Below are 25997 nucleotides of genomic sequence, written 5' to 3' on the forward strand. Positions count from 1 at the left end.
TTTTGCCCTGCCTCCCATGAAAACACAACCCAGAGAGCTTTTCTCACCCCTCCACCTGCCCTGTCAGCGGGAATTGTTTGCTCAGATCCCAGGGCAGAGCTCGGGGACAGATGTGGGGGATGCAGAGGGAGCCCCCGAGGGGGGTGGGTGCTTCAGGAAAAGTGGGAATGATGAACACAGGGTCTGGGGTCACTGGTCAATGAACACAGAGGGATCTTGCAGGACAGAGCTGGCTGCTCCTGATATCCTCCCTCTCATGGGAATTTCTGAGATGGGGGATCCCAACTCCTCTCCATTTCCAGGCAGCCAATTTTTCAGGAGTTAATAATTAGAGAAACAATTATTTTCCTGTCCTTTTTGTCAGAGTCTTCAATGTTAGAGAAGGTGCCTGCTCAGACCTTGCTCCCACTGAATCAGGATTTTTCCAAGAGGTTCTCGTGGCTGTGGAGCACTGATGGTCCCATTTACACAGCTCCAGATCAAGCCAATGGCACCATTTTATTGTGTCTGACGTGGTTTGGTTTGTGTGTCCGTGAGGTTTTATGTGTCTCTCTCTAAATGCTGGAAACTTCCAGATGAGGAGGAATGTGGATACATAAACACCCTCACACCCATCCCAGAGGAGAGCTAGAACCAAACAAATCCTCTCAGCCCCCGGGATGTGGGAGCCCATCCCTCTGTGGTCAGTGTGTGCTGATAATGCCATTTCCACTGGAGGGACGCAGGTCTGGGCACAGAGAGTTTCAGATCCAGGGATTTCAGCGCCCTGATGGCTCCTTGGAATTCCTGGGAGTCCTTATGGCAACGCCCTTGCCCCTGGCCGTGCCCTTGGGTGCTGAGTGCTGCTTGATGTGCCCTGAAGGCAACAAAACCACATCAGCCCTTCCTCACGCCTGTGCTGACAATCCCCACCCCGGGAGAGCTGCGATGTGCGGGAGGTGACAGCCACGTCTCAGGCCACCAAGGGCAGCCCATGACCTTGCTGGGTCACTCCTGACTTTGGGGAGATGCTTTGCCTGAAAGAGGAACAGAAAGCCCGGGTGCAGCGAAATCCCCTCAGCTCTGAGCCGTGGCTGTGATTTTTCATCCCTGCTGTGGATGTTTGGTGTTCACAGGGAAGGAGCCGGGCGGGGAAGAGCTGCGGGGAGCAGAGGAGATGCTCCTGCCTCTGCCCTGTCCCCGTGCCAGGGAATCGCTCCTGTCCTCCCCTCTGGCACACAAAGGGTGGCTCAGAGGAGGGGAAGATCCCCTCCACGGCTGTAAATACCCCCCTGCTCCCCAAATTAATGGAGAGGGCCCAGGTTACAGCACGTGCCCGCAGCTCGGGGCTGATGGTGTGGGGAGGAATTCTCCAGGCCGGGCTCCAGCTGCCTTCCTTTCATGTCTGGTTTCCAAGGAACGGGGGCTGCTCTCCTCTCCAGTGGCATAAATGAAGGATAATGTGTTTCCATGAGTGACAGGGACTGTAATTTATATCATTGGGAACACGGCTGTGAACCAGGGGTTTACATTCACGTGCCAGATTGGGTTATGTTTATAACTTTAAAATAACGTGCGGCAAGTTAACGTTCGGGGAGAGTTTGCGGGGGTTTTTTGAAGATGAAAAGTACAAAAACAGTCTATTTTCTGCCATTTGGGCTAAATCCCGTAGTCAGAAGAATTGCCTGCCACTTCTAGGCAATTTTTTTTTCCAAATAAGAGCAAGGAGGTTTGACCTACTAAAACTGCTCGGTTAAACACAAATAATAACCATGGGTGCTCTGTTCTGCTCCAGAGACAGCTGCAGAACGCGGGTCTTTAAGGTATTTATAGACCTTGCAGTCTTTGAGGCTAAAAAAGTGTTGGAGAAGCATAAAATGTCTTTGTAAATTGTGTGTGCTGATACTTCACAGGCAGAATATTCCCCGAGAGTCTGTGCCACTCAGGCATCGGAGCCTTGTCTTCCCGCAGCAGATCTGATCCGTGTTTATTCTGGCGCGGGGAAGTCAAGGAGGATAATGAGAGGATTCTGCGTGTTTGTTTAGCGAGAGGAGGCAATAATGGCCTTTTCTAACTCGCTGCAGGATTTACCTCTCATGAATTAGAAAACAAAGTAAACTGATTATGGAACAAGCTGTGTGCTCCACCGCCTTCAGTCGGGGTTTTCTGGGCGCCTCTCTCGCTCCTCCTGGGGAGGAAAGGGAGGATGGGGCACCCGGGCTGAGCCTGGCGGAGCGGGGACACGAGGGACCTTGGCCACACAGCCCGACCCCAGCAGGGGCAGGGCTGGTGCTGCCAACCCTTCCCAGGCACTGGGAAATTCCTGTAAAAGAAATCGGCATCGGCAGAGGCGCTGCTCAAGCTGGTGACAAATCCCTGACTAAATAATTCATCTGAACATTGTTTTTTCGACCAGGGAGCAGCTGGGAGAGGTGACAGAGGGCCAAAGCACCCTGCCAGGCTGTTCTCCTTCAGCAGCACCCACGTGGGGGCCAAAACCCCCACACAGGGTCTGTGTGAGCAGTGATGTGGGAGTGCAGGGGTTTGGGTTCAGGGACATGGGGCTTCAGGGATTTGGGTATTCAAGATTTGGGGTGTGAGAATGTGGCTGTGCAGGGATTTGGGGTGCAGGGATTTGAGTATTTGGGGATTTGAGGTGCAAGGATGTGGCTGTGCAGGGATTTGGGGTGCAGGGATTTGGGTATTCAGGATTTAGGGTGCAGTGATGTGGCTGTGCAGGGATTTGGGTATTCAGGATTTAGGGTGCAGTGATGTGGCTGTGCAGGGATTTGGGTGCAGGGATTTGGGTATTTGGGGATTTGAGGTGCAGGGATGTGGCTGTGCAGGGATTTGGGTGCAGGGACATGGGTATTCAGGGGTTTAGGGGTGCATATTGTTGCTGCAGCAATTTAGAAAACAAACTGGATAAAGAAAAGCCCTGAAAGCCGAGCACTGAGGCTGGAGATGGCTCACAGGGGCTGCACAGGACGTGCAGGTCTGAGCTGACCCAAACCCTCCCCAGCCCTGGCAGCTCCCGCAGCTCTGCTCGCTCTGCTGAGGAATTCAGCAGTGCCTGTCTGCAGCACTGGGGCTCCCCACGAGCATCCCGGGTTTTCCAGGGTCTGACATCTTCCTATGGATATCTCCATCCCAAAATGTGGATCCCTTATTAGTGTGATCTCTGCAGCTGTCAGCCAGCACAGAGCTCCCGTCCAGGCTGCGCCTGCCTTGCTTTCCCCACAATCCCAATGTGACATTTTCCTTCCACTGGAACCAGAGGAATGAAAAGAAAAAAAAAAATCCTATTTTGTCCCATTCATCACTAATGATGGCAGAACAAATTTTGCTGCCAGCGTTTTCAGCACCAGAGAGCAGATCTGGGGATGGGAGTCCTCTCTGTGCCGGGGAAGGCAGGAGCCTTTCCTTAGCAGTCGCCTCACGGACGGAGCTGGCCAGGGAGGATAATGGCCCATAACATATTCATTATTTTCAGGACTGTGCACTGAAGTTCTCCCACTGGTGATGCAAGTGGAGGTTTTGTTGTTTTCAGTCCTAATGGGGTGAAGGGTTCGGCGGCTCCAGGCTGCTTTTCCTTCCAATCCACGGTGGGCAGCTCTCAGGAGCGGAGCCTCTTCTGTGCTCCTGGTGTTCCACAGGACCTGGAGTGAAATGCAAAGCCTCAAATGCAGGCAGGTGCTGAGGGGAAGGTGGCACAGGCGTGTGGAAGGAATGTGCAGAGCCAGCTTGGAGGAGCTGCATGGAAAATGCTGTGGGTCCAGGGAGTTTCTGGGGGTGGATCCAGGGCCCCAGGGTCAGTGGGAAGCAGGGAATGCCATTCCCCTGCAGCCTCTGGACCCGCTCCACTGCAGCTGATGGAGTTTGAAATCACTCTTGGCTGTTAATCCGTGAAAGTCCCTGTTAGAAATAAAATAAAATATATATACGGAAAAGTGCCACTAAAAAGGTTTATGAGGCTGCAGTTTAAGTTAGTGGCTCCTCCAGACCGGGGGAGCATCTGTTCCTCATTTACAGCTGGCTTGAGCCAGCGGTGGAACAGCTTCCCCTGGGGCTGCCTGGGAGCTGCAGGGGCAGCCTGGCCCGGGGAGGGGGATCTTCCCCCTGGACACGCTGTCCTGTGGGATCTGGGCAGGATCTGGCATTGCCATCAGCAGGATTTCCTTTCATCCCCAGGCTGGGGCAGAGGGCTCGGGATGCCAGTCTGGGATTTGCAGAGGGAAGGGAGGCGCGTTTGTTCTAAACTCCTGCTTTAGCTCGGGATTAATCACTCAGTGTCAGGTGCTTACAGGTACTTAGGTACCTTGTTCCATTAGATCAAAGCACATTAGAGCTGAGCAGAATGTAAATACAGCTGATGGTCAGAGCCTTTGTCTCAGCGTGTTGCAGTTCCTGGTGTGGAAATTGAAGAAAAATTGTATTTCCCAGTGTGTTGTGCAGAGATAATGCTGGGGATGCTGAGGTCTCACGGGAGGGATGTCACAGTTACCAGCAGCTGATAAGTCATTTTCTGTGGTCTGTCTCAGGGTTTCATTTAGACATTTGGTTTGTGCTTGGGCGAACTGGAGATGTGTTCTGCTGTGCAGTGGTGTTTCACAGAGTCACACACGGTTTGGGTTGGAAGGGATCTTAAAAATCACCTCATTCCACCCCCTGCTGTGGCCAGGGACACCTTCCACAATCCCAGATTGCTCCAACCTGGCCTTGGACACTTCCAGGGATGAATTTTAAGGTCCCTTCCCACCCAAACCATGCTGGGATTTGGAGACAGGAGGGGCAGTTCGGGTGGGATGCTTTGCCCAGGCAGCTGGCAGAGGCACGGATCCCACCCAGGCACTCCCCAGCCCAGGAAAACGCTGCCAGCCCCAGCACAGGAGCTGGGTGGGCGATTCAGGAGGGCAGAGGTGGTGGAGCATGGAGAGCAGACAGAGCAGAACTTCGTGTCACCTCAGAAATTAATGGCACCTTGGCCTAATTTTCCTGAGATTACCGAGCGGAACAGTGCCTGGTGCTGAGAGGGGAGCACAGCCGGGGCTGATCCATCTCCCTGCACAGCACCAGGAATCTGAGGGGTGCAACGGGATTAGGAGGAGCCCCCGTGGCTGGGAGTGCCCATCCCCTCCCGGAGCAGGGGGCTCAGCAGGGCTGCAGCTGCTGATAAGGGCTCAGCTCCTCGGGAGGGTACAGCAGGAGCTGCAGATAAAACCCGTGGGAAACCCGGAGCGGGGAGGACACCTTGGATTTATCCCCAGGGAGGGAGTCCCTCCTTGAGCAGCCGCAGAGGAGAGCGGTGGCAGCCCCAGGGCACGGGGGGTTCTCTGTCCCTGCCCTTCACCCGCAGCTGGGCTGGGCAGGGGCAGGTCCTGGGCGCTGGGGACGTGCGGGGACATCGGCCCAGACCTGGCCACGCCTGCTGCTCCTCTGATGCCTTATGGGGCTTACTTAAAAACAGAGGGCAGACAAAATCAGAGGAATAAAACCCCTTCTATTCACTGAAGGGCCTGCAGGTACAATTAGGGCAGACAAAGCCCCCGGGGCTGCACCCGAAAATGGACAATGGTCACGGGTGTTCACACTTCTGTAACTTTGGTCCATTTGCATACTGGAGGTTAATTTTCCAATTACAGCTTCAGGCAATGAAGTCATTTACCCCAAGATTGCTTCCCTCAGATTCACTTTTGTTTAAATTTCTTGAGGCCTGAGGCAGTGAGGTGTCCTTGATTCCGAGGTCTGGAATTGTGTCAAAATGGGAGAGCAGCAGCTCACGCTGTGTGTGGAGTTTGGAGTTACAAACCAAAGAACTGCAGGATTACAAATAGATTAAAAATATAAAAACTAAAACCCTCTGCCTCCCCACCCGTAACCTCCCTCTTCTCTCCCTGCCTCCCAGGACTGCCCCCAGCTCTTCCCCACGGAGGAGATCCTGATCCCGGTGGGAGAGGTGAAGCCCATCACGCTGAAGGCCAGGAACCTGCCACAGCCCCAGTCGGGCCAGAGGGGCTACGAGTGCGTGCTCAGCATCCAGGGCATCGTGCACAGGGTGCCCGCCCTGCGCTTCAACAGCTCCAGCGTGCAGTGCCAGAACAGCTCGGTGAGAGCGGGGCCTTGGCACAGGGGCACAGGGGCACGGGGAGGGAGGAGAATCTCTCATCCTGCAGCCCAGGGAGGAGAATCTCTCATCCCGGAGCCCAGGGAGGAGAATCTCTCACCCCAGAGCCCAGGGTGGAGAATCTCTCATCCCGGAGCCCAGGGAGGAGAATCTCTCACCCCAGAGCCCAGGGTGGAGAATCTCTCATCCCGGAGCCCAGGGAGGAGAATCTCTCATCCCGGAGCCCAGGGAGGAGAATCTCTCATCCCAGAGCCCAGGGAGGAGAATCTCTCATCCCGGAGCCCAGGGAGGAGAATCTCTCACCCCAGAGCCCAGGGAGGAGAATCTCTCATCCTGCAGCCCAGGGAGGAGAATCTCTCATCCCAGAGCCCAGGGAGGAGAATCTCTCATCCCAGAGCCCAGGGAGGAGAATCTCTCATCCTGGACCCAGGTGGAGAATGCCCACCTGAGGTTTGGGGAGGAGATGCCTTATCTGGAGTGCCCTGGCTGCCGTGGGGGTCAGCCCGGGGAAGGGGAGGAGGAGGAGGAGGAGGGAATTCAGGTGTTAAGGCAGGCTAATTCACACACGGGGAGATAAGGAGAATCACAGAGCCCTTATCGGGGAGCTGTCAAATCCCCGGTCACGGTGGCTGGATGAACAGAGCAGCGCTGGGGAGCAGGGGAGGAGGGGGACAGGGAAACAGCCCGGGGAGAGGGGAATCACCGGGGAGGAGAGGGAATCACCGGGCAGGGAAAAGGGGAATCACGGGCAGGGAGAGGGGAAAATCACTGGGGAGGAGAGGGGAAAATCACTAACAGGGAGAGGGGAATCACCGGGGAGGAGAGGGGAATCACGGTCAGGGAGAGGGGAAAATCACCGGGGGAGAGAGAGGAATCACCGGGGTGATGCTGCGCCAGGAGCAGGGCAGGATAATCCCTCCACAGGACAGGGCTCAGCCTCTCCACAGAACCCAGGGCACCCCAAAGTCACCCTGGTGGGCACCTGGGGCTGCCAAAACACAAGTGGCCAATGCAGGCACCCCCACCCCGACCTGCAGCCCGAATTTGGGTGTCCTGTGTCCCTTCCCAGCTGGGGGACGGGCAGGGACCAGCGTGGCCTTTCCTCTGCTCACCGTGTGCTCGGAAAGGGCCCTGGGCAAGCAGGGCACAGTCAGTTTGTTTTAGGCAGCAAAACAGGGTCCACTTGAATATTCAGTGCAGATGGTCTTAAATTGTTAATGAAGTTTTGAATTTTTAAAAGTTTTGCTGGGTATTTATACATCACTGGCCGTCTTTGGGCCTCGCAGCTTGGTGGATAATAAATGTATTAATAGTATATAGTACTTCTCCTATCCAGAGTGATTTATAAGCATTAGAGGAGCACTTTTATTGCTGTTGGGCTGGTTGGAAGTGGTAGGGGGAGGATGTGAGGGCCATTCTGGACTCACAGCTTCTTGTTCCACAGCAGCTCAGTAAAACCCAGTACAGCCAAACGTGAGTTAAAACTGCACAACTGCTGCCCAGGGACAGGCAGAGCAGCCTGCCCTGCTTTAATCACCATTCCCTCATCCCAGAGAGGATGGCAATGCTCACTCACCTTTTGAAGTCTTTTTAGCAGCTCTTGGTTGACCTGAAGAGAGCACCAGAGTGAGGCCTGGCCAGTGCTGGGTGTGATAATGGGAATTTCTGCCCTCGCTGGGAATTCAGCTGAAGCATCCAGCCTCACTCAGCCACGGCCCCCAGGATAAGAAGGGGAACAATTCCAGCCAGGGCTGTCCTAGAGGCTGAAACAGTGGCTGGGGCTCTGCACCTTCTGTTTTTGCTCAGCTGTTTCCTGCTCCACCTGCAGAGCTCTGCAGTGGGATCCTGGAGCTCCCAGTCACACTGGGGTGCACAAACTGGGCAAAAGGCAGCCTGAAGGCAGCAGTCCCAGTCCCAGTCCCAGTCCCAGTCCCAGTCCCAGTCCCAGTCCCAGTCCCAGTCCCAGTGTGGTTAACTGGAGGGGCTGGGATGGTAAGCCAGAGACTGAGTGATGACAGCAACCACTGGGAGTGGAATAATTAATTTGTTACCTCTCACAAGGACTAGATCTGATTTAATTATCTCTTCCTGGTGAGGAGAAGGGACTCAAAGCAGAACCCTGGAGACGAAGTGTAAAAATGTGATGTCTCAGGCACCAGCAGATGTTTTTTAAGCAGAGAACAAAGGTGGTTCCTCTCAAAAAACCTCTTTGTCTGTGAGTGTTGTCTCCCCAAGTGTTCCATTCTGGATTTTCCCTGCAGTACCTCTACGATGGGATGGACATCAGCAACCTGGCAGTGGACTTCGCCGTGGTTTGGAACGGGAACTTTGTCATCGACAACCCCGAGAATCTGAAAGGTGAAACCTGCTTGGACTGGTGGGGGGCTGCAGAGGGCTGTGGGGCAGGGATGTCCCCAGGATCACCCCGGCGAGGGGAGCAGCTCCCTGCAGGGTCGGTGCTGCTCTCTGAGCCTCGGTTTTGGGATCCACCTGTGCGGGGGGCACCTGTGGGTTGGGGAGCCAAAGGTGAGCTCATGCTGTGGTGGGCAAGTCCAGGGGTGGATGTGACCTGAGGGAACCTCTCAATCCCAGCTGTGTCCTGAGGGAATCCCCCAATCTGAGCTGTGTCCCAGGGAAATCTCTCCAATCCCACCTGTGTCCCAAGGGAATCCCCAATTCCAGCTGCTTCCCAAGAGAATCCCCAATTCCAGCTGTGTCCCAAAGGAATCCTCAATCCCAGCTGTACCTGAGGGAATCCCCAATTCCTGCTGTACCCCAAGAGAATCCCCAATTCCAGCTGTACCCCAAGAGAATCCCCAATTCCTGCTGTACCCCAAGGGAATCCCCAATTCCAGCTGTGTCCCAAAGGAATCCTCAATCCCAGTTGCACCCTGAGGGAATCCCCAATTCCAGCTGTGTCCCAAGGGAATCCTCAATCCCAGTTGCACCCTGAGAGAAGTCCCAGTCCCATCTGCACCCCAAGAGAATCCTCAGTCCCAACTGTATCCCAAGGGAATCTCCAACCCCACCTGCACCCCAAGGGAACCCCCAACCCCACCTGCACCCCGAGGGAGTCCCCAACCCCACCTGCACCCCAGGGCCTCCCTCCCCACCCCGTCCGCGGCTGAGCCCCCTCTCCCCGCAGTGCACCTGTACAAGTGCGCGGCGCAGCGCGAGAGCTGCGGGCTGTGCCTCAAGGCCGACCCCAAGTTCGAGTGCGGCTGGTGCAGCGGCGATGGGCGCTGCTCGCTGCGGCCCCACTGCGCCTCCCCGGCACGGCCCTGGCTCCACTGGTCCGGACACAACGTCAAGTGCTCCAACCCGCGCATCACCGAGGTGAGCCCGCGCCCAAAACCCGCCCGGCCCCGGGACACGGCGTGAAACATGTTTGACTCACTGCTTATTAACTCTTATCTAACTCTTATTAACTCACAAGCTGCGAGTTCTTACTAACAAAGCCAAAAATGGCTCTGTCTCTAACTTTTTCTGAGGATATTTCAGCTTTGTTTCTCCAACAGCGAGGTGACGCCTGTATTATTTACACTTTTAACCCAATAACCAAATATGTGAGGTCTGCAATGCGGACTTTCTTAGGAAAATTAGACTTACAAAATTAGAAAAATTTTCTAGAAATTAGGAAAATCCACTAGCTAACAAAGCCAAAAATGGTTCTATCTCTAACTCTTTCTGAGGTTATTTAAGTGCTGTTTGTCCAGTAGCGAGGTGACGCCTGTATTATTTATGCTTTTAACCCAATAACCAAATATTCACTGTCTGCAATGCGGACTTTCTTAGGAAAATTAGACTTAGAAAATTAGAAAAATTTTCTAGAAATTAGAAAGAAACCCACTAGCCAACAAGGTTAGCTGAGGTTATTTAAGCGCTGTTTGTCCAATATTCACTACACCTGTATTATTTATGCTTTTAACCCAATAACCAAATATGCAAGGTCTGCAATGCAGACTTTCTTAGAAAAGTTAGAAATTAGAACAAGAATATTAGAAAAAAATTCTAGAAATTAGGAAAAAAACCCACCCAAAACCATGAAGAGGAAGGGCTTAGACAACTCCCAAAATCCTCCATATTGCTTCACATATATCACTATATACTGAAACCTTAAGTCCAAATTTTTCACCCTGTGAGATCACACACTTCTGCTCAAACCACGCAGCCACAACCCCAGGGCCATCGCTCAGTTTTGGAAGCCTGGTCACGGCCTCAGGCTGAACGCAGTGCTGACTCAAGGGTCAGCACAGAAAGCCTGAAGTTCTCAGCCTCCCGAATTCCAGCACAGCACTCCCTGGGGAACCCCTGGCACATGGCCAGCCGTGCCACCCAGCCGGGGTGACCGCCACGGACTGCTGCGGGAATGCTAATTAAACCAGGGAGCTAATTAGTCTGGAGCTGGCGCCTCTGATATTTCTGTTCAGCCCACTGAGGGATGCAGAATGTGTCCCAGGAGCGCTTTTACCACTGAAGCTGCACTCGCTCTGTTAACGCTGCTGTGAGCAGTGACACTCCTGTCAGGTGGGAACGAAGGAAGGTTTGGGTTTCTCAGTTGATTAAATCCCAAAAAGCCCCTCCCTCGCCCTGGGTGTGTATCCACACTGCCAAAGGTGTAGCACAGTAGGATCAGAGTTGTCTGTTACACCAATGCTGGAGGCAGGGGGGCTCAGCACCCAAAATCTGCCAGCTGAATCAGAACCCGAGCGAGTGTGGAAGTCTCCTCTTAAATTAAATTAGTTTCTACACTGGTTTAACTAAACTGGCTCAGGTCCCGTGGGAGGGAGGCTTTATGGAGCAGAGGAGGAAGAGCAGAGGCTGCTGCTGGGTGGGGCTGGGTGGGGCTGACAGGAGAGAATGGTGATGCTGAGGAGGGTCCATCCATCCTCAGGGACATTACCAGGTAATACCAGGGACGTTTTGGTATTTCTGCCTCAGGTCTTCTGCCCAGCAGTGTTACAGCTTTGCTGGGTACATGTTTATCTTGTGCAGATGTTTCTTTTGTGCAGGTGTTTCTGTGATGCAGGTGTTTCTCTGATCCAGGTGTTTCTCTGATGCAGGTTTTTATCTTGTGCAGGTTTCTCTCTTGTACAGTGTTTTGTACAGGGCAGAGTGGAGCTGTTGGGAGCTGTTGGGAGCTGCTGGGAGCTGCTGGGAGCTGCTGGGGCTGCCTGTGCAGGGATGGGAAGGCTTTAGAAAGGGTTGGAAGTCTGTCCTTTCCCTGGTCTCTTTGTTTTCCAAGTCCCAGCTGTCCTACCAGGAGATAAAATGATCCTTAAAGGCTTCCCTGGATATTCCCCTTGCTCTGCCACTGGGCAGAACCCAAACTTTTCCTGCCCAAGTGCTGTTCTGCTGCACAAGGTTATGCTACAAGAAGCAAAACAGCCTCTACTGAGATTTGCTTCCTCATAAACCATGCAGAAAGTTGTCAAGTCAAAGAAATCTTGGAATTATTTATCTGCCCCTCCTCGAGCTGGGCAGAGGAGGGGAAAAGCGCTGTGCTGCAGCCACCAAGTGCCTTGGATGTGAGCAGTGCCAGGCTGGCTCTGGCAGCTGGCTGCAGGCAGGGCACTGCCACCGAGTGTTTTATCACTGTCCAACTTGAAAGCAATACTTTTGGGCTGTGTCCAAGGAGAAAAGAGCAGAGCTCTGCCGTTGCAGATTTCTTGACTCCATCCCCAGGTCTGTGTCTCAGACTGTGGAGCAGACCGTGACACCATCCCAGCTTTCACTGCTATTCGGTCTTTTCCCAACATCTGAGTTTTCTCAGGGGTTTGGTACCATTCAGCAATGCCCAGTGCTGCAGAGGATGCCCTGCCCTGCGGGGACTGCCCTGGCCCTGGCAGCTCCAGAGCTGGCACTGGTGACATGTCCCCCATCCCTTGGGCACCGGCAGTGACAGGACTGGGGAGCAGGGTTTGCTCCCATGCTGGGGCTCACATTGGAGCCTGGATCACCCAGAGTAAAAGAGCCTTTAATGTGGGCTGGTTTCCACTCCTCCTGCTTCATCTGGCCAGGTTCACTCTTTGTGACAAGCCTGAGGTCAAGGGCCTGGCTCCCAGGCGCCAGTGCCTTCGGGGGATGCATAAATAAGAAGAGATTGTGTCTTAATAGTTCTAAAAGTAAATGAGCAGTGGGGTATTTGCAGTCCTTTCACTGAGTGAGAGGCCCAGCCCTCCCCAGCAATGTCCCCTCAGCAGCTTAAAACTTGCACCCGGCCTGTGGCCTTAGCAATAAATAAATAAAAATCAGTTTTCTGGCGAACAAGCGGCGCTCTGATCTCCTATTCATTTATTTGCAGGGCTCATTAATATAACATCAGTGCAACAAACAGCTGAAGGGGGGGCAGTGTCAGGCTGAATAATGGAGTTGCTCTGCTGAGATAACAATTAGGTTCTGAATGTGCCATCAGCTGAGGCAGAGACAAGGAGGGATCATGCCGGGATGACAATGCTCATGTGCCGCTTCCCCGCTGGGCTCATCAGCTGGGATCCAGGGCTTAGAGCGGCAGCAGGAAAAGCACAAAGAGGATGAAGGTGGATGGGGTTTGGGGAGGGGGCAGGGGCTGTGCCATTGATTGGGTGCTCTCCCTGCAGATGCCAGGGGGTTGCTGTGCAGGGCTTCCCTCCAGCTCTGCAGGGAAAGCCCCAGCAGCTCCCAGCAGCTCCCAGCAGCTCCCAGCCCTCCCTGGCTCCTCACTGACCTCCTCTGTAGGCAAAATGTTGCTTCATGTCAGAAACGCTGGAAGATTCAAGCAGCACGACGTGACAGTGAGAATATTTATCCCTCACTGTTGGAGCGCTGTCTTCTGCAGGCTGGGGGGAAGGTTCTAGCACTGGGCTGGGGCTCCTGCATCCCTGGGATCCTTGGACCCCAACCTTGGGGACCCCTTGGATCACAACCTTGGGGACCCCTTGGACCCCACACTTGATGGTCTCTTGGACTCCAACCTTGGAGATCCCTTGGACTCCCAGGGATCCCTTGGATTCCAGCCTTGGGGATCCTTTGGATTCCAGCCTTGGAGATCCCTTGGACTCCAGTCTCAGGGCTCCCTTGGATTCCAGCCTTGGGGGTCTCTACCTTGGTTTCAAATAAAAAGCAGCAATAAGAGGAGTGCTCTGGAGCATCTGCAACCCTTCCCTGACCACGGACAGGGTGTGAGGGTGACTGAGCTCCTGGTGCCCCCCTCATCCCTGTGCCCACCCCATTTTATGGATTCCACAGTGCTACACTCCTGATCAACCCTTCCCAGCATTATTGCAGGGCCTGGACTGGGATTGGGCTCATGCAGTGGGGAGAGGTGACCTGCTCAGGACAATTCTGCCTCTCACTCAGATCTCAGTGACTTTCAAGCTGCTTTGGTTTAGCAAACAACCTGAAAAAAACCTTCCAGCAGAGGTACAGATTCCTAAACAGCAAATGTCCAATTCCTGGGAATGGCCTGGCTCTTTCTGAGCTGCCCTTTGCGGGCCCTTTTCATCCTCCACAGAGCTCTAAGTGAAAAGCCAGTCTAGTGAAGTGATTTTCTTGAAATTGGAGAATATTTCTCGCTAATCCTGTCTGTCTCAGATCAGAAACCTGGACTGGCAGCCCTGCAGCCCGGGCAGCTCCCAGCACAGCCCAGCTGGGATTAAGGCAGAGCCTGGGCTGGCTGTGCTGGAGGTGCCTCATCCTCACCCAGCGAGGAGCCCAGGGATGCTGCTGGGAGGGTCCCCAGCTCTGGCTGCACGGGGACCTTTAAGAATTATCTTCTTTCTGCGATTTTGACTGAATCTCTCCAGCTGTAATTAATTGAATGCATCTGTTCTAACCCTGGGGCTGCTTTATGGCACAGTTACTTCAAAACTGTTCAATTAGTGGCCACTAAAATCTAGGTCGAGTGGAGCTCCATATTGGGGATTTTCCAGGTCAGGACATTTTTAAAATACAGCATCAGCTCAGCTTTGTTCGGGGAGGCCGCTTGGCCCCACCGCTTCTGCTCAGGTCAGGAAATGGCAAGCGGGGACTTCTTTTTTTTTGAGCAGTGATGAGACAATGAGCCCAGTGGAGTAAGTGCTCCAGTAAATGGATTTTAACATCATCCCGAGCTGCAAAGGACAGTTGTAACTGTCAGCCAAGTTCAGGTGATTCCCGAGCAGTGATGTAAACACTACCAGGCCTCCAGGACCTGCTGTAACACAATCCAGCTTGGGTTTGCAGTGGGTTTATGGGCACGTCGAGCTTCCCAGAGCTAAATCATACAAGACAGGCCCTGGTGTGAGTTACAGGGAACAGCAGCACAACAGGCAGTGCATGGTGAATAAATTAAAAACCTCCATCAGGCGGTGGAGGGGAGAGGGAGGTGGGAATTAGAGGATGTGGAGGAAGAAGGAGGTGGCTTGGTGGCTCTGGCGGGTGCATGGAGTTGGAATAACCTCAGCATGGGTGGCCAAAAATGGGACAGAGTGGCCCAGGGAAGTGCTGGGGTTGGAACAGGCAGCCCAGGGAAGTGCTGGAAGTGGAACAGGCAGCCCAGGGAAGTGCTGGGGTTGGAACAGGCAGCCCAGGGAAGGGCTGGGGTTGGAACAGGCAGCCCAGGGAAGTGCTGGGGTTGGAACAGGCAGCCCAGGGAAGTGCAGAGTTGGAACAGGCAGCCCAGGGAAGTGCAGAGGTGGAACAGGCAGCCCAGGGAAGTGCTGGAAGTGGAACAGGCAGCCCAGAGAAGTGCTGGGGTTGGAACAGGCAGCCCAGGGAAGTGCTGGGGTCACCCTGGCAGAGTTCAAGAACCAAGTGGATGTGGCCATTGGTTTAGTGGGGATGGTGGGATTCCATCTTGAAGGTCTTGGATGTCTTTTTGGAGATGCTTTGGGGAACTGGGAGCCACAGGAGTGGTGGGGACAGGGGTGTCCCACGAGGGCTGCTGTGGGGCAGGGCACTGGGATGTGGTGTCCTGGTGGGGTTGGTGTTTGGGCGCCTTCCTCACTGCTGAGAAGGTGGAAAAAACCAACCACCCTTCTGGAAACAGCAAGGAAAAAGTTCTGAAGGGTTTTTTTGCCAAAGAAAAGGGTGGAACAAAGAAGCGTAAACAAGATTTATCCATTAAATTAATTAAATTGCATTATTATGGATTGTGTTTATTTATTAATAACAGCTGCAGCACAGGGAAGATTAGAAACTCACCCATGAGCAACAACAGAGCGGTGGCAGATTCAGGATGACTGTCTGAGAGTCCTGGGTCCAAATTTTGTGACCATGCATTATTGAAATTTATACTCCTAATTGAAGAGGAGATTGTCCTTAATTCAAGTCCAGGGAAGCAGGGATGATTATGGCTGAGGCAGGCTATAAACAGGCAGCACACACCTCAACCTTTAACATTTTTAAGTCATTTGAGGTGCCAAGTCACTAATAAAATGTGACATTAAGATTCAGAGAACAGCGAAGGCAGAAGTTAAGGTTCTCCCAAGCACCAGGCTGCTCCTGGAAGGTGACTTACCCTGCTGTGGATGGAGGAGACGGGAGCCAGGTTTATCCTTCTGCAAGGATTTCTGGGGAATGGCTCTGCCCACTCTTCTTGGCCGGCTCAGGGACCTTGGAGTCCTCTCCTGGAGCACGGTACCGATGGATTTCAGCATCCTTGGGCTCCTCCAGGACATCCAGAAGAGCCACGAGGGGGTGGCCCTGGCTGGGTGGCAGCAGGAGCAGGACGAGGCTGCAGCAGGAGCAGCAGAAGCGTTTCCAACCCGGGGTGGGGCTGAGGAACGGGCGTGGCGGGGATGTCCCCTCACCTCCCCTGTGCTCTGTGTCCCTGCAGATCCTGACGGTGTCGGGGCCCCCGGAAGGAGGGACGAGGGTGACGATCCGCGGCGTCAACCTGGGCCTGGACTTCTCGGAGATCGCGCAGGGCGTGCAGGTGGCCGGGGTGCAGTGCACGCCCCTGCCCGAGCACTACGTCGTGGCCGAGCAGTGAGTGTCCCCTCAGCCACCCCCCAGAGCCCCTCCCTGACCTCCAGCCAATGCTCAGGAGGCCAAAACCTCACCCACACCCCAGGCACAGCAGGAAGGGGCTGTAGGTGGGCGTGGGAAGGGATTCCTGCACATTCCCGCACATCCGCACACGTTGGACTCTCTCTGCAGGGGTTGGGCGAGCCTTTAAGCTCTCATTAAATGTTCTGTTTCCCTCCACGCCGCGGGTTCCTGCTTGGCTAAGCACCTTTGCTGATGAGCACCTTGCTGCTCCCGCCGAGCCTCGCGCTCCCCATCCCGCCTGGAATCCCACTTGGAATTCCGCCGGCGCCGCCGGCTGCACGCAGCCATTTGTTAGGGTGACAGCCCCAGAATCCTCCACTGGAGTCAGTTCATTTGTTTCACTAAGAAAAATGTCAGCCCCGAATTAGAACCCGGGCCTGTAACAAGGGGATGGGCAAATAAACCCCACAGCGTGACAGCCGCCCCTCTGCTGCCCCACGGGGCTGGGCTGGGGCAGCCGAGGTGCTGGGAGGGTGTTTGGGGTGCTGGGAGGGTGGTTGGGGTGTTGAGAGGGTGTTCGGGGTGATGAGAGGGTGTTTGGGGTGCTGACAGGGTGTTTGGGGACATTTGTGCCAGGTGGGACAGGAGCAATGGGTGATGTCCTCCCTCGGGTTGTGCCATCTCTGTGGGGACCAGGATGGTGCCCTGTGCCCGTGTCCTGTGGGTGTGGAGCTGGTCCCGTGGGTGGTCCCAGCAGCTCAGATCTGCCCCAGCTTCGGGAGCAGCTGGCAGGAGTTGTCCTCTGCTGGGAAATGCGTTTGGTGGCTCCCACCCAGACCTGGCGCAGCTCAAGGACTGTCCCCAGCAGCACCGGGGTGGCGTGGCCTGGGTTTTGTCCATTCCTGGTGTTTCTCTCCCCATCCGTGAGGCCCGAGGGGCACTGCTGAGTGCCAGGGGATCCGGGATCAGGGGGTGCAGGGTGCTCGGGGCTGCTGCAGGGATGGCCCCGAGCACGGCACCGACCCCGTCACTGCGAGCAGTCGGGGCTGTTCTGCTGAGCAGTACTTTGCCATATTTTATTTTTCGAATAAAGGATGGAAGATTATGAAATTATCCCCCTTTGATGGTATGAAACCCTGATTTTATAATCATGACTCTAATTACGGCTCTTGAGCTTTCAAAGTTTGTTAACATCATTAAAACATTTACCCTGGGCAGATAACAGCAAGCGTTAGCATGAGAGCTGCCTTTTAAAGATGAATACAGATAAAAGGACCCTCTTAAGGCTTCTGTGGGCAGACTGAATTCCAGGGCTGTAATGACTCTGCCATATGCTCCAGCCCCGCAATCTATCAGCCAGCAATTAGGTTAATGTTGGTGAAAGGGCCACTTAGCCCGGCAATCAGCACCCCACAGCTCTGCCGGATGCACCGCTTTGTCACAAGGAACCTGCTGGGGTTTGGCTGCGGGCGGGCTCGGCCCCAGGTGTGCCCGGTCACTGTGCCCGCCCCACCCCGCCCTGCCCGGGCTCTGCCCACCGGGCAGAGCTGAGTGTTTGGTGTTCCCTTGGGGCAGGGAGAGCCTCCCCTCTCTTCTCCTGCCGCGGGGTGCCAGGAATCGCTCCCCAGGCTCTGTTTGTGGCCCCAAGCTCGGAGGAGGAGGAGGAGGAGGGAGAAGTGAAGGAATGACAGGCAGAGAGGCGATGCCTGGTGGAAAGGCAGAGCGAGGAGCACTGGCAGAGGAAGGCTCCGAGCTGAGACGCTTCAATCCCTGCCCGGCAAAGGCAGCGTCTCTCCAGAAATCTCCTTTTGATGTGCAGCAGTGAGGACGGGCACGTTCAGCTCCTGTGCGTTTCACCAGGGCCTCCTGGCATCACCTGGGCACCGCAGCTCCTTCTCTCCTTCGCTCTTCGTGGGTTTATTTTATTTCGTTTCTTTTATTTGCAGTGAATTTAATGCTGCTGGAGGCAGCTGGAACGCTGCCTCCCCAAACTGGGGCCTTTTATGTCTTTGTGTGTGATAGGCAGAGGAGTGAGTGCTTCCCTCTCCAGCCTCAGCAGGCAGAGGCTGCTCTGGCTCTTCCCTGGCCCCACTCCCAGGGTCAGATCCCCACAGATCTCCTCGTGGGTGGAACGGCTCCTCCTGCCCCAGGCAGGTTACTCCTACCTCCAGCTTTTCACCCCTGAGGCGAATCACCCATCCTCAGGTCTCCAGTCCCGGGGCGAGTCATTCCCGCTCAGATTTCCAGGCTGGGGCGGTTCCTCCCACCCTCAGCTTCCCCAGCCTGCAGGGATGCTCTCGAATTTCTCTTCCCAGCCTTGCTGTGGGAGCAGGCAGCATCCAGATCCATCTGGAGAGCCCTGCCAGCTGATGCCCCTCTAAATCCTCCTCCAAACCTGCTGGCATGACTGGCATCCACTTGATCTCATCCCCAGCTGGTGTCACACATCCCCCGTGCCCTGGGATTTGGGGGTTGTTCATCCACAGTGGTTAACCCCAGCAGCTCTCCCTGGCCCTGCAGCTTTGCCCGGGGATTTTGGGGTTGTTCATCCACAGTGATGGGTCGTGGTTAACCCCAGCAGCTCCCCCTGGCCCTGCAGCTTTGCCCGGGGATTTTGGGGTTGTTCATCCACAGTGATGGGTCGTGGTTAACCCCAGCAGCTCCCCCTGGCCCTGCAGCTTTCCCAGCCTCAGGATGTGCCCGTGGGGCTGAGCTGGACCACGCCAGGAGCACGGGGACAAGCTCCCGTGACCACCACGAGTGTGTTTGTGGCAGCCAGCCCTGTCCCTGGGCAGAAGCTGCTCTCCAGGGCTGTCTCTATCATCCCCCAGCAGGCTTCTCCAGTTTTGATTAACTGGGAGTCTGCAGTGTGAGCTGTTCCCTTAATGAACTCATCTGTTACTCTGAGGACTTCGCACTCGCTTTGCTACTGGCTAATATATTGCCATTAGTGCTCTGCTTTGCTCTGGAGTTTACAGCTTGTAATAATTATGTCTAATTTTGATTTTTTTCCCTTTAAATTACTACATGGGGTAAAAATAGACTCAGTAATTAACTTCTTCCAAAGAGGCAGATATCAAAGTTAAAGAGGAGGGGTTGGGAGGGGAAGAGAAAGGAGAAATGGAGGCAGCGTGGAGCTGTGCAGGGCACTGCTGCCAACGCTCCCTGCGGCGTTTGTGCTTCCAGGATCGTCTGTGAAATGGGGCAGGCGCTTCCAGGGATCAGCTCCGGCCCAGTGCTCCTGTGCATCGGAGAGTGCAAGCCCGAGTTCACGGCCAAGTCTGCGCAGCAGTTCACGTTCGTGGTGAGTGTCCTGCTGGCCACAGCACCTCTGTCCCCGGGAGCTGACAGAGGGCACACGCAGGGGGCTCAGCTCCACAAGGCAATCCTGGAACTGCTGGGGTTTTTTGGTGTTTTTCTTTTGTTTTGTTTCTTTTTTTGTTTGTTTGTCTTTGTTTTTTGGTTTTGGGGGTTTTTTTCCTGGGGCTTTCCCCTGGTGTTGCAGGATTTTTGGTGGCCTGGCCAACAAGCCCAGCTCGCAGGATTGAGAGATCACCCTGTGGATAAACCAGGGCTGCCACGGCCTTTGGGTGCAGCTTCACACCCCCAAAACAAGGATTATGGACTGATAGGGTGGTTTGGGTTGGAAGGAACCCTCAAAGACCCAGTCCCACCCCTGCCTGGGCAGGGACACCTCCCGCTCTCCCAGGCTGCTCCAAGCCCTGTCCAGCCTGGCCTTGGGCACTCAGGGGTGTCCCTGTCCCCTGCCCCAGGCACCCCCAGCACTGAGCTCGTCCTCTCCTCCCTGCAGACCCCAGCTGTGAGTTTCCTGAGCCCCAGCCGCGGCCCGGAGTCGGGAGGGACCCTGGTGACCATCTCTGGCCACTACCTGGGGGCTGGCAGCCGCGTGTCCGTGCTCCTGGGGAACCAGACCTGCGAATTCCACGAGTAAGAGACCGGCACAGGCTCCTGCAGCCCCTCCTGCTCCCGTCCCAGCACGGACCTGCTGGAGCTGAACGTGCAAAAATCCAGCTGGGAGCCCCTAAGGCTCCCATTCCCTCTTTTATTGCATGAAACCATCTCTGCTCTTTTATTGTGATGGAGGCTTGCATGGCAAGGGAGGGATTTGTCGGTGTCAGTGCTGTTCATGATTTCATTTTAATGCTGTTCCAATGGTAACTGCTCTGAAAATCACAGTGAAGCACCACTGTGATGGAAATGTGCTGGTATTGGTCATCAGCACCTGCCCCCAGCCTGGCTGCTCTGAAGAAAATGGAACATTTATAGGAAATATCTCCTTTCTCTTTTCACAGACTGCATTGCTTTTATTGCAGCCACTCTTGCAGGTGCTTGACCTCCAAAAAACGGTGTGGGCTCCTCAGGGCAGAGCAGGGCGAGGGTCTGCTCACACCTCCTGCTGAGGAACTGCACAGCCATCAATCTCTGATGGGATTTCGATGGCAAATTTGCTTTTTACCCAGCAGTGTAAACACAGAGTTGACATTTGCAGGGTTTAATGGGTTTCCCCGGGGTTTAGTTAAAAAAGAGACGTGTGGTTTACATCTGAGTGTGTCAGTACACAGCCCTGCCCACCCTGCTGGCAGCCCGGGTGGCAACCTGGACTCCAGAGGGATTCTGCCTCCCAGATCCTCACTCAGGCTGCCCAGGGGGAACCGAGGAAGGTTCTGGGAAAGCAGAGATCCCTGGAGGAGAATTTCTCATCCAAAAGCCCGAGGGGTTCTCGGGTGTGGGGGCTGTGGGTGTTCAGGTGTGGGAGCAGTGCTTGTTCTGGGTCCACCCTAGGATGGTGCTCAGGGAATTCCAGAACCTTCCAGGGCAGCTCAGTCCCCCCAGTGTTCAGCAGTGTAACCAACCCATCAATGTTTCCTCTCACACCCAAAGCAAAGACGCCAAATCGCTCCCTCAGGTGGAGACAGGGAACAGCAGAAGTGCAGGATCAGCCCTGGAACATCACCCCTTAAATACCCAATCCTGTTCAGGCAGCCTCCAAAACCTGGAGGAGCTTTGGCTTCCCTGGATGTTCCAGTAGGGAGCAGAAACCTCAGCAAGGGGAGAGCAGTGGCTGAGCAGCCCCATCCCTCACGTGGGGCCGTGCTGTGCTCCTGGTTTGCCTTGCTCTGTTCCAAGGCAGTGAACTCCAATTGTACTCGAGGGTGTGGGGGAGCCTGGTGAGATGGAGCAGCTCCTAATGAGATTCCCTCTAATTACAGCTTCCCCCATTCTCCCCTCTCTGATCGGAGGAGTGGGTAGATTCACCATGACGACATAATAATAGCACAGAAAGCTAATTAGCTGATCACAGGGAGCTGGGAGCTGCTCTGCCAGCAGCCCTGCGTCACTCCCAGCCCGTGCCAGAGCCAGGCAGGCACGCTGGGGTCTGGGGTGGGCAGCAGGGCAGAGCAGGGAGGGCAGCAGCGGGGCTGGAAGCCCCTCAGGCTGCACAGAATCCCTCTGAGACCCAGCGCAGGGGCTGGAGAATCCCACCCCTCACACGAGGAAGCCTTTGGGGCTAAACTGAGCCAAGGTGGAGGTGATAAAACCAAGTGAGGACAGGAAAAGGAAAAGGAGCGGGGCAGGAAGGGGTGCCTGTGTTCTTGCAGCAGCAGAAATGGTCGAGTACAGTTGGTTTGAGGGGTTTCAGGGGGTTGTCTCTGTCCCCTCGGCTGTGGGGGTGGAAGGGCCAAGGTGTGAGGTGGGAGCATTGTGGTACCTGCTGCTCCAAGCCCTCCTAAATGCCCACGGTCCTTAGAGAGGGCAGGGAGTGTGTAAGGACCCCAAAAAGGGGGCACACATTGTCCCCCTGCCAGGCACAGACCCAGAGCTTTGCTGGAAGCAGAGCTGCACTCGAGCCTCTGCCACTCTGGCACCTCCACGAGCCCCTGAGGATGCTGAGGATGCTGAGGATGCTGAGGATGGTGAAGGTTGCCCATTCAGGAGAGCCAGGTTTTGATTTCAGCACCAGGCTGGCAGTGAGGTGCTCCAGACCTGCCCTCTCCCCCGGGAGAACCCAAAACAAAAGGAGCCACAGAAAGAACTTTGACTTTCCAGCAGGCTGGGGGCAGGTTTGGGCAGGAGGGACAACCACAGGTGGCTGTGCAGGAACCCTGACCTGCCAGGGATGCCCAAGGAGCCCTGGGGTTCCTCCCAGCTCTGCTCTGGATGCTCAGATCTCATTCCCCTTCCCCATCCCTCCACCCACCGGCGCCTTTGTGCTGTGGCAGTGCCTCCCTGCGCCGCTGCCTCGGCTCCTCGGGGCTCTGGTGGCAGCAGATGGTCTGTTGTGTCCAGGCAGCGCCGAGCCAGGGTCACCCCGCTCTGATGGGGACACAAAGCCCCGGCAGCAGTGCCGGTGCCATCCCAGGCAGGGCTGCACGGGGCCATTGTGCCGCTCACAAGAGCCTCGTGTGTGCACCGGGGCGGGGAGGGGAAGAATTTGGCTTTTCACGGAGCTCGTGCCTCCCGTTTAAAAGGCAGCCATCTGTTTTCACGGGCCCGGCAGAAGGCAGCAGGTTCAGGGGGCGGCGGGAGCTGCAGCCTGGCACAAGGAGGGATCCAGGGGGGCTGCGCTGCTCCAGGGTGGGCACAGCTCCGTGCAGAGCTCCCCACCCTCCTGCCCGTGCTGAGCCCTCCTCGGGAGCTCCCCGGGTGCCCGTCTGGGGCTGGCTGAAGCCTCAGCCCTTCGCTGTTTCCTGCCCTGCACCACCACCCCGTTAACGCTGCCCGTTCCCCTCCCTGCAGGCGCTCCATGAACGAGATCGTTTGTGTGTCAGCACCCTCAGCCCACGGCCTGGGCGCTGTCCAGGTCTCTGTCAGCGTGGACAGGGCTCAGCTGGAGGGGACTTTGCTGTTCGAGTACATCGATGACCCCAAGGTGCAGCACATCGAGCCCGAGTGGAGCATCGCCAGGTAATGGCCCCTCCGCGGCTCTCCGCTGCTCGGGGGCTCCTCAGCACACACCCAGGCCAAGAAAAGGGGCTGTTTGGAAGTGCACAGCCCTGAGTGGGTCAGGGCTGGGCGTTTCTGGGGTTTGCATTTCCCACAGCTCAGGCCTGGGGTTCCAGGGTGGTTGTGTTCAGCCAGGCAGCGACACCAAGAGTTTGGGGGCACAACCAAAGCCCAGATCAGCCCCTCTGCTGCAGAGGGGCACAACTGCTCATGAAAGGCTCCTTCCTGTGGTCCTGGAACACAACAAATCCAGCAGCCAGAAAGGAAAAAGCTGATGTTAATCAAAAGGCAGTGTGGGGAACAGGGTGGCTGCTGCTGTCACATCACGGGGACATCGCTAAAAACCCCGGGCTGTGCTCGTCCTCTCAAGCCTGACCCTGCTGGCGTCCTGCCTCTGGAGCCCGGGCTCTGAGCACAGCCCAGGCCACTGACGAGGCCCCTCCTGGCTTTCCACAGCGGACACACACCCCTGACTGTCACTGGCACCAACCTGGACGTGATCCAGGAGCCGCGGATCCGCGTCAAGTACAACGGGAAGGAGTTTGTCAATGTGAGTAGGGGCTGGCAGCTGGGAGCACCACCCTGGACGGGGGTACCGGTGCCAGGGCTGCCTGCCTGGGGGCTGTGCCATGGCAAAAGCTGCTCTGGGGGTGTTGCCTGCACTCCCCCAAACTGGGCATGCTGGGACAAGGGAATTTGACACACAAAAATGTGAAATCACCTCTTTTCCCCTTCTGTATTCTTCCAGTCTGTGAGACAAAAGCTGAAATGAACCCCCAGCTATACGGGGACTAAGCGAGGTTCTTGTGTGTGCTGCAAGTTAGAGTTGTACCTCCAGGACTTCAGAAATTATTCTGATCGAGTACAACTGAAATATATTGTTTCTATGCAGTGATCTTTGTGACTGAGTCTGTATTATCTTGGAAAGGGCAAATCACTTAGCAGTCTTTTCCTATTCCTTTTCTCCCCCTCAAGACCTTTTTCATCTGAGCTCTTTTTAAAAAGACATCTAATTTTGTTGCTAGCACTTGTGGTTATAGTGCTACAAAAATAATTCCGAAGACACAAAATTGAGTGAAATTAAATCTTTCACTCATGGAGGGAGGCCAAATGGTTGGGCTCTTGCTGCTTTGCAAGGCAAGAGCCCCATAAATCAGTGATTTCCCACTTTGAGGGCTGGGGGAGCTGTGGGTGTCCTCAGCCCAGCAGGAGATGACCTTCACGTTCCCTCCTGCCCACCGGTGCCACATGATCCGTTCCCTTCCCTGGCTGGCATTTGGGAATGGCCTCTAATCACCCCTTTGCGGCAGGGAACAGGTATTCCCTGTGGGTCTGCTTCAGAGCTAGAGAGGAGGAAAGTGGAAAGAAATGGGAAAAAATGAATTGAGAGAAGGAAGAGCTGCTGCGGGAGCCTTTAGCTCCACTGAAACACGGCTCATTTTGGGCTCACCCTTCTCTAACCCTCTTCGTGCTGGCTGGAGGAGAAGCAAATCCCCCCAGCCCACGGCTGTAATGCCTCATGGAACCAGTGAGGTTGGAAAAGACCCCTGTGATCACAGAGCACCCAGCCTGGATTAAACATTCCCAGCCCAGCACGAATCCAGGGCTCTTCCTGGCCACCAGAGCATCCCAGCCCGGCTGGGCAGAGCGTTCCTGGCCGTGTCCCTGACAATCCCCCGTTCCCCAGGTGTGCAGGGTGGTGAATGCCACGGCCCTGGCGTGCCTGGCGCCCCCGCTGAGCGCCGAGTACCGCCCGGGGCTGGACGCCGTGGAGCGCCCGGACGAGCTCGGCTTCATCTTCAACAACGTCCAGGCCCTGCTGGTCTACAACGACACCAAGTTCATCTTCTACCCCGACCCCACGTTCGAGATGCTGAGCTCCAGCGGGGTGCTGGAGCAGAAGCCCGGCTCTCCCATCATCCTGAAGGTAAGGAGAGCCTCGCTCAGCCCGTGGGGAGGTCACCAAACCCCCGAGGGATGGAGGGATGGTGGGATGGAGGGATGGAGGGATGGAGGGATGGAGGGATGGGGTTACCCCTAAGCACCCCTAACGCAGCTGCAGGGAATGTGCCACATCCTTGTCGGTGTTGTGTCCCCGTGTCCCCAGGGCAGGAACCTGTGCCCGCCCGCCCCGGGAGGAGCCAAGCTCAACTACACGGTGCTGATCGGGGAGACGCCGTGCGCCGTCACCGTGTCCGAGACGCAGCTGCTGTGCGAGCCCCCCACGCTCAGCGGGCAGCACAGAGTGACGGTGAGGGCCAGCCTGCATCCCCTGCCCCTCTCCTCTGCCCCCTTCCCCTCCCCTCTGTCCCCCTCCCCTCCCGCCAGCATCCCCTTCCTCTCTCCTCTGCCCCCCTGCCCCTCTCCTCTGCCCCCCTGCCCCTCTCCTCTGCCCCCTGCCCCTCTCCTCTGCCCCCTGCCCCTCTCCTCTGCCCCCTTCCCCTCTCCTCTACCCCCCTCCCCTCCTGCTCCAGCTCCCTGACTCTCTCGGATTCACAGTCCCCAGTAGGATTTTCGATTTTATGGGTGTGTGTTTGGAGGTTTAAAATATTGGTGTGGATCAGCATGGAGAGGCTTTGTCCTTCCCTGGGAGTCACTCTCTTCTAGAAGGGAAAATGCCCTTCAGAGCCTTCTAGAAGGAACAAATCATCCTGGCAGTGCCTTTGGCACGGGTGCCATCCTTCCTCTGGATGAAGCTAAGACCATTCCTGGTGTTCTCCCTCCTGGAGGGATTTAATCAGCCCACGGAGACAGCCCTGACCTGCCAAGTGCATGGAAAGGTTTTGCCTTTTCCCGAGGAGGGAGCCAGGAACATCTGAGCCCTGGAGTGGCTGGATCACCCCTCATCCAGGAGAGCAGCCAGTGCCTCCCTCTGCCCTGGCTCTGGGCACCACCGCTTCCTCTGCTCCTCCTGCAGACCAAACCCCAGCTGCCCAATTGCCTGAGCAGAGCCCAAGTGAGACTGTAATTGTGATTT

The 25997-nt window shown here is 55.6% G+C and overlaps 1 protein-coding gene across 3 annotated transcripts in view; it reads left to right on the forward strand.

The window, feature by feature from the left end:
• The window catches only part of PLXNA2 (plexin A2), a 142598-nt gene that overhangs the window by 91332 nt on the left and 25269 nt on the right, over window positions 1–25997 (forward strand). For all 3 annotated transcript variants that reach the window (XM_063418096.1, XM_063418098.1, XM_063418099.1), the window contains exons 10-19: window positions 5885–6085; window positions 8365–8461; window positions 9249–9439; window positions 15900–16051; window positions 19241–19358; window positions 19866–20002; window positions 22814–22981; window positions 23477–23570; window positions 24708–24947; window positions 25128–25271. In XM_063418096.1, the coding sequence (XP_063274166.1) occupies window positions 5885–6085; window positions 8365–8461; window positions 9249–9439; window positions 15900–16051; window positions 19241–19358; window positions 19866–20002; window positions 22814–22981; window positions 23477–23570; window positions 24708–24947; window positions 25128–25271 (1542 nt within the window). The remainder of the gene's footprint in view (window positions 1–5884; window positions 6086–8364; window positions 8462–9248; window positions 9440–15899; window positions 16052–19240; window positions 19359–19865; window positions 20003–22813; window positions 22982–23476; window positions 23571–24707; window positions 24948–25127; window positions 25272–25997) is intronic.

The sequence above is a fragment of the Prinia subflava genome, chromosome 23 (assembly GCF_021018805.1).
Source record: "Prinia subflava isolate CZ2003 ecotype Zambia chromosome 23, Cam_Psub_1.2, whole genome shotgun sequence".
Classification (NCBI taxonomy): Eukaryota; Metazoa; Chordata; class Aves; order Passeriformes; family Cisticolidae; genus Prinia; species Prinia subflava.